Raw genomic sequence first — 7679 nt, forward strand, 5'->3', positions numbered from 1 at the left:
GAAGCAAAGACGGCCAGATTTTGCTCGAAAATCATGCAGTTTGAAAAGGCATCCGAACGATCAAATTCCGCTGAAACAAAAAAAAAGGATGTGTAGTTCAGCCCCACGTAGTAGAAGAGCTCAGGCAGCACAACGGCAATGATAAATAAAAGAAGCATGAGATGCAGAGCTGCATCTGCATGTGAAATCATCCAGCTCAAGAATTTTTTGGTACTGGAGGATTCAGCTCCAGAGCCTCCACATGTCATTGACCAGTCTCCTGCAGCCAATTTCGTGGACCGAAAATCTGCAGGAATCTTGGAAGCATGCGCGTACACTGCAAGATGCAGTTCGCCCATTGATCCAGAAATTACTATACAGTACACAACAGGGACAGGTTTCTTGTGCCTCAGTAGGCAATGATTAGGCCCCGTAAAATCCAGCACTCGTATCAATTTCCTGGCACTAATACCTACTACTACAAAATACAGTACTACTACTGTGAGGGACAAAATCACAACTGCTGGCTAATCTGTCTAAAAGTTACTCCAGCACAACTTGGAATCTGATTGCATCATTGCAATGGTGGAAACTTAGCAGCACCTACAGCGCTGTCTCGTCATTCATCCAGAATATAATATGTTTCTTGGATAAGCTCAACTCAAGTGTCGGCAAAAGAAACTGCGTAGTAGTGGTCTGTGGATGGGAGACCATTGGGTAGCAGAAATGTGATAGGCCGATTTTACTTTCTTTTCCAAGAGGGCAACGTGCTTGTCGAGCATGGACACCACTGCCTCAAACTCAGTCACCTGTTGATCTATCGCATCGATCTGCGGCACGTAATCGTCGAAGCCTCGGTTTTTCTCGTTCAGCTGCTCTACAAAGACTCGCAGACCGGCGGCAATGTCACCATAGTTGCTGTATTCCTGTGCTACACGGTCATTCATCTTCTCAAGCAGAGCCAGCTGATTGTTAGTCCCCTGAAAGCAATGACATACACTCAAGTCCTGGTCAATAAATTAAATTTAATGGAAAGTTGCTTGTAACCGCAAATGGCAGCTTACAACATAACCAATACTCCCTGTATTCCAAATTATAGTTCACAATAGCTTTTTCCTAAGTCACACATCTCTAACTTAAATCAATACTTGAGCCGTTCTTGTTCTTTTCTGTAAATATAAATCAATACTAGAAACTACTAAGTAATCAGTGTTCACAACTCACAACTAGCTGCTCCGACTACCGGTCCGAAGAAATTCATTCACCAGGAATTCATTTAGATACAGCAGCACTGCAAATAGCATAGCATATTTAACACCTTAACTGTAGATACGTACTTCCATTTGCAACAGATGTTTGAGAGGTTTGGAGAAGCAGAGCTACCACTACCACCCCATCATTTGAACTCAAGGGTTAGCACACATGGGAGCACAGCAAATGGAAAAAAGAAAAACCCTGAATGCATCGAATTCAGCAAACATCCAGCTAGAGAATACACGCAACAATCTTCCTAACTACAAAGAATTTGAAGCTGCTGGCCGCCAGTAAAGCAGGACAGTGGGGAAGTCTTTCACATTAGGGTTACGGCGTGATTTGCCACGTTGCCATACCAAATCATCACCAAGCATTAGCAGTTAACTAATGCGCACTTAAAATTACTCCTCTCGTGGAATCGATAACCGGGAATGGACCATAATCAACCAGCTTGCCTAATTCCAGGAAAGTGAGGACGCGGCTGTAATTGCGCGACCCCCAGAATGATTCGATTAGAGTCGAGAGAGAGAACCTGGAGCTCGCCGCGGACCATGAGGGAGACGTTGGTGAAGAGCTCAGCCGGCGACTCCGACAGATCGTCCCACCGCACCGACGCCTCCGCCTCCGCCTCCGCCACCGCCGGGTTCGCACTCGCCATCGCCGGCGCTGGGCTTCCTCCGAACAGCTGAGTCGCTGACCGCTCCGTGCCAGTCTTGGATCGCAACGAGCCAACGACGCCTAGCTTTTTGGTCTGATGCGCCGTGGCAAGGACAAGCCCACAATATTAGGCCCGTAAGGCCCACTACGTGGTTGGTAGTGAACTGGTGATGGGCCGATGGCGTGTGGTTCTTCCTTCTTCTGGCGGCCAGCTGCTAGAAGCTCGCCAGGAGCCCAGGACGGAAGAGCCAGCCCGGGAGCCCCTACAGCCGCAACGGAGGCCGGTGGTCGCGGTGGAGAGGCTTCTGGCCCAACAACTCGTGTTCGAAGTAAATTTACCCAATCGAAAAATAAAAGTAGTTTTGGGTACATAATTTTGGTCAGGATAATCATATATATATCCTAAAAATCTGATTTTCTTCCGGACTCTGTTGTTTCTCTGCTGTATCTTGCTCCCTCCATCCCAAAATAAATCAACTTTTAGAATTCTCCTAAATATTACTTAAATTTAATCAAATTTATAGAAAATAACACCAATATTAGTTAATGCAAATTAGTATCACTAAATACACCATAAAATATATTTATATAATATACTTATTTGGTATCAAAGATGATATTACTGTTCCATAAAGTTGGTCAAACTAAAAACATATTGAGTTAAGGTAACTCCAGGAGTTGATTTATTCTGAGATAGGAGTAAAAAACTTTTTTAAAAAATAAACATGAGGCGACACAAAAATTGGAACTAAAGTGCGCCGACAGCCCTATCTCTTTCCGTGTGCTGTTTAACTCTGAGCTCAAATTTACTGCTCCAGCGGTATCGTAGCATGGATCCCCTGTTTGACAGCTCTAACCCATAATGTTTCCATTTTTCACTTAATATAAATTCTTAAATCACTTTAGGACGTGTTTAGATGCACTCGTATTATATCAATATTTGTGCGTTGAAGTGGATTGGCATGAAGTTAGTTAATTTTTCACTCGACCATCTCAATACACGCAGATTGAGATAGGTACAAGTGTATCCAAACAAGATCATATTCTTGCCCGCAACGCAAATTCCATGCTTTGCAAGAATCTGTCAAACAAACGCAACTTTGATTAGCTAAATGATCCCTCCGGGCAGATATAGAAGTATCCATGTTAAAGTCAGAACCTAAGACATTCTTGCTTCAAAGCTACTCAGATGCAGGATTGCACGTTTATGATAGTCTAACCATCCAGCTGATGTCTCCAAATTGACGTGGGTTTCAGTTTTGGGAACATATCTGGTGCAAACCAACCACCCCGTGCAACCTTGGAAACTGTGAATCTGGACAACAAGATGCTAATCCAATGGACAGGGTTAGAAGAGGCAGAGGGTATTGAAAAAATGGCCTGCTGGTGGGGGGGCTTAAGCGCAAAATCTCACCTTTAATCATGTCTATTGGATTGGCATCTTGTGACCCAGATTCGTAGTTTCTAAGGTTGCACGGGGTGGTTGGTTTGCACTAGATACGTTCCCGTCAGAGTTTCATATATTGGGAGTACCTGTTTCAGTTTGCAACTGCATCAGTGCATATAAGCTAGCGGATATTGTTATAAAACACATCGCCAGCTGACATTTACCTCCTCATCTTCTAAGATCAACACAACAGATGCAAATAGAAAAACAAGACAAAAAGTAGGGAATCTACCCTTTATCATCTATATATTATATTGTATATATACAGCATTTTCAGTCATGCATTAAAGATGACTGGATGAACAACCACGGAAGACAAAAAAATTGATCCACGGGTGATCATAGCACAAGTGGCCCACCCAGATGTGGAGGCGGTTTATGTTCAGGAAACTAGACAAATATTCGCAGCAAACCAAGTTTCTTTCAAGTGACCAAACAAAAATTATTGACCACCATGAAATATAGTGGCACGCTGCTCAGTAGTAGCTTAAAGCTCAACAATCACTCTAGACCTGTACAAAGAACTTTTCTTTCCCCTGAGGTATGGACTCTAGGCCTCCTGCTTCCTGTAGAAGATGTTGAGCGCATCGCTGTATAGGGCCACAGAATTGGACACCACAGCAAGCACAATCATTGTTACCGCCAAAACCTTGTCACGCTTGGTCGAAACACCATATGGATCCCTATGGAAAAAAGGCGAATTAGCAAAAATACTGTTAGGTGCAAAATGGCATAAGTCTAATATACCTACAAAGCAGGGATACATAGTCATATACCACTCGTTGAGGATAACAAGTTACCTGAGTATAATCATGGCAGGAAAGATGAAACCGATAAGCACAGCAGCTGTGGCGCCAGTGAATTGGAACGCATCCCAGATGCTCGGTACAAAGATGGCAGCAAGATAAATTACAGCAATGAGTGAGATGGTGATAATGGTGAACCTCTTGTTGTCACGGGAAATGTGCCTTGCGGTGGGAAAGAGTAATCCATCCAAGTTGAGCCTAAGGGCAAAGAAGACTATAGGAAAGACAAGCATGATATGGACAACATAGCTCACTCTCACTATGTCATCGAAGACAGAGCTGAATGGAATGCGAAGATCAGAGTCAAAGTTGGCAAGCACATCAGCCAGGGTAGCCTCGCCAAAGAGGAGATATGCGAAGAAGCTTGTTGCAATGTAAACACTTGAGCAGAGTCCCAGTGAGGTCTGTACAATTGGTTTAATTTGAGTCTTGTCCTCCAGCTCATTATCAATGCTGTGAACTGTAATAGAAGCACAAGAAACACACATTTAGTAATACAGAAACGAATGACAAACAGCAAACCAAGTGGACACTAGGAGGACGCACCATTGTAGTGGCAGATGTAGGCAGTGACAAGAACAGGCACAGCTGTGAACAGTTTCCAGACAGAACTAACTCCATCTATCTCAGGAAACAGTTTAGGGAACTCCACAGTTCCTTGGATGAGTCTGACAATAGCAACCCCAGCAGTGATGACAACAAAAACCACAGCAAGAGCAACTGATAGTGCAGATGTGTATCTCAATGAATCTGTGGCCAAAGAAGTAACAGTAAGTAAAGGGGTCCCAGAAAGTAAAAATGACATATTTTTGTCAATGGACAACATGTGTCATTTTTGTCAATGGACAACATGCTTACCCAAACGCTTAAAGCTCACCAATGGAGCAAACACAAGAAGAGTTGTAGCGAGGAGTACAATGGGACGAGAATTCCACATATGAGGTCCAAACCACCCCTCAAATACGCCACTGTGATGAACACCTGTTGATGATATTCCTGATAGGACATCGCCTAGATAAAAAAATAAAATAATGAACAAACAGTATCAGTAGTAGTCCACATGGTCTGATCCAGGGGATAATAAGTAATTCCTAAAGGAACAATGGCCACTTCATACACTTTATTCTCATGAACATAATCATGAAAATAAGATTGTTACAACGTTTGGAAGTTATAAAAAAAAGGGCGTACCCAGTGCAGAGAGCTCCCACTCTGTGCGGGGTCTAGTGAAGGGTGTTAGTGGCAAGCCTTACCCTCGCCTGTGCAATGCGAGGAGACCGCGAATCGAACCCGGGACCTTCCGGTCACAGGCGGTAAGACTCTACCGCTTGCACCAGGCCCGCCCTTCTTGGAAGTTATAACTGAACAATTATATTACCTTACAATGGTATAAACAAAGTAACTTAAAAACCAAGGCAAACGAAGATGAAGAATAGATTGTTATATCTTTTCATTTCAAAGCAGGGGATCAACCTAATAAACATAGTTATCGTCATAAGCTTTATCAACAATTAAGGATGCTCCTGTTATGAATTGTTCAACATGCATAGCTGAGGAACTCATGAGCTTTCAAGTAATTCTAGATTACACAACTTTGAGTAGCAACTTAAAAGTTGTAGTAGTACCTAAACATATACTCCCAAGCACCAGTGTTTAATACTCGAGAGCACACCAAAGTAGGCATAAATGATGATGTTCAGATGCATACCAATAATAATCATGTATACAATCAACACGCCGACATTGTTTATCACCACGGATGCTTGTAGCGCAATTCTCCCCCACTGACCAAAAGTGTCACCCATCAACCACCCGTAGGATGTAATCTTGCCCTGGTGGCTGCACCTGACCAGCATGTCAATGGATGCCTCGGTGAGCAACGCCACAAGGATGATCATTAGAATACCAGGGATAAGGCCTAGCATCTTGATACTCGCAGGCAGAGCCATGATTCCGGCCCCTACAATGGTCGTCGACAGATTGAAGACCGCACCAGAGAAAGAAGCTCCGTCAAACTCATGAACTGCGTCCTCCTCAGCTTTGATCGGGAGAAGCGGCGTGGTCTCATCTTGCATCGCTTTGTGCGATACATTGCTTGATGATCTGTTCCCAATACCCATTTGTTTCACTCACCTGTATGTGAGAAACTTGAATTAGCGCATTGGAACCTTCCTTTGCTAGTCATCTTCAACCATTATTCCTTGACTAGTCTTAAATTAGATGATCAACTCCGATGTGATGTACCTATGGATTAGGGAACTAGTAGTAACAACCACACAGGAAGTTCCAGTGATTTTCACATCACTATGGAGTGCTAATTTGAGCTTAGAAATCCATGCACACCAAAACTCACATAAGTAAGGTATGCTAAAATCCAGCTTCTTTAATTCATAGAGACACTTACTAATAAGATACTCAACACATCATCCACAAAAGATCTTGTTATCCCCCTTAATCCAAACAGGTTCACTAAATTTCTCTTCAGGAAAAAAAGAGGAAATGTTGGGATCGGCTCTTAGATAACCCAAATGCCAAGCAAAGAAATCTAACAGCAGCACGGTTTCACATCAATCGCTCTAAAAGATGGACGCACGAGAGGAAGGAAAGAACATACCTTTCAAGAACCCCAATTCTTTTCCTCAACACAAGACCAAAACCCTGAACAAATCCAGCAGCGCAAACTAAACTAAACCAAAGAGAGGACAACTTGTGGTTGCAGAGAGAGGGAGCTCCCTCCTCCTCACCTCCGGTCTTCTTATAGGCGAACGCCGGACCGGGTAGGTGAGTGATATCAGAGTATTATTATGATATAATATCTCTCTCCGCCTACCAAGAACCGTCCAAGGGCGATCTTGCCGCCCCGGGTCGCCGCGGCCCCGTCCCTTTTCGAGGAAAAGGCCCAACTTTCCAGCTCAGGTTGCGTCCCAATCCTGGCTTCCTTCCCTCCTTCCCTCCCTTCCGCAGGGCAGGATCAATGCCGCCGCCGCGGTGCCGGTGACGCGGCCGGTCTTTACTTGCCCTTTTCTAGTAATTTCCTCTTACTTGCCGGATTGGATTGCTCCTTTCTTGGACGCAAATAAAATGCCTGGCCGGCCGGACTGGCCTGGCCTTATCCACGAAGAGAGGCAGGCGGCGGCGGCGGTATGTGGTGTGGCTGAGAGCGATGGATCTGCGGCAGAGGTCGGTGGAGACTGGAGACTGTTGTTGAGGATGATGATTATGGGTGGAAATTCTGTTGGCGGTGGGTTTTATCCGACCGAAGAGGGAGGAAAGGAAAACAGTTGCATGCATCCGATCTCCAAATCTTATCCCGTCACCCCCCGTGAATACCGGACGAGGGCTCTGTTTGCCTGCCCTGATAAGCCGGCTCCGTTCGGTATAGTATTTTTCTATATCTCAACAAATCAGCTATATAAATCATCACAAACGGCTTATATATTAGCCTAACATCTTATCCAAGAATACCTCAAATTTTGTTCCCCAAAATATAGTGTTTTTCAACTTAAAAAAATAGGAGGAATAAATTAGGCCATCCC

The 7679-nt window shown here is 44.1% G+C and overlaps 2 protein-coding genes across 3 annotated transcripts; both read right to left on the minus strand.

Moving 5' to 3' along the window:
* Positions 1–635: 635 nt before the first annotated feature.
* LOC136468682 (biogenesis of lysosome-related organelles complex 1 subunit 2-like) lies at positions 636–1891 on the minus strand. The gene is made up of 2 exons (XM_066467169.1): positions 1766–1891; positions 636–959 (listed from the first exon to the last, which is right to left on the minus strand). Exons 1-2 carry the CDS (start codon positions 1889–1891, stop codon positions 636–638), a joined length of 450 nt encoding a protein of 149 aa, XP_066323266.1.
* Positions 1892–3549: 1658 nt separating this feature from the next.
* On the minus strand, positions 3550–7440 carry LOC136471315 (amino acid transporter AVT6A-like). 2 transcript variants are annotated; one of them, XM_066469045.1, is made up of 6 exons: positions 6888–7440; positions 5852–6276; positions 5002–5154; positions 4690–4893; positions 4138–4603; positions 3550–4020 (listed from the first exon to the last, which is right to left on the minus strand). In XM_066469045.1, the coding sequence occupies exons 2-6, from the start codon at positions 6261–6263 to the stop codon at positions 3888–3890; spliced, it is 1368 nt and encodes a 455-aa protein (XP_066325142.1). In that variant the 5' UTR covers positions 6264–6276; positions 6888–7440; the 3' UTR covers positions 3550–3887. The 2 variants fall into 2 exon arrangements, with proteins under 2 accessions (XP_066325142.1, XP_066325141.1); XM_066469044.1 differs by having other exon boundaries at positions 6758–7440.
* Between the last annotated feature and the right edge of the window lie 239 nt (positions 7441–7679).

Source organism: Miscanthus floridulus, chromosome 8 (genome assembly GCF_019320115.1).
Source record: "Miscanthus floridulus cultivar M001 chromosome 8, ASM1932011v1, whole genome shotgun sequence".
Classification (NCBI taxonomy): Eukaryota; Viridiplantae; Streptophyta; class Magnoliopsida; order Poales; family Poaceae; genus Miscanthus; species Miscanthus floridulus.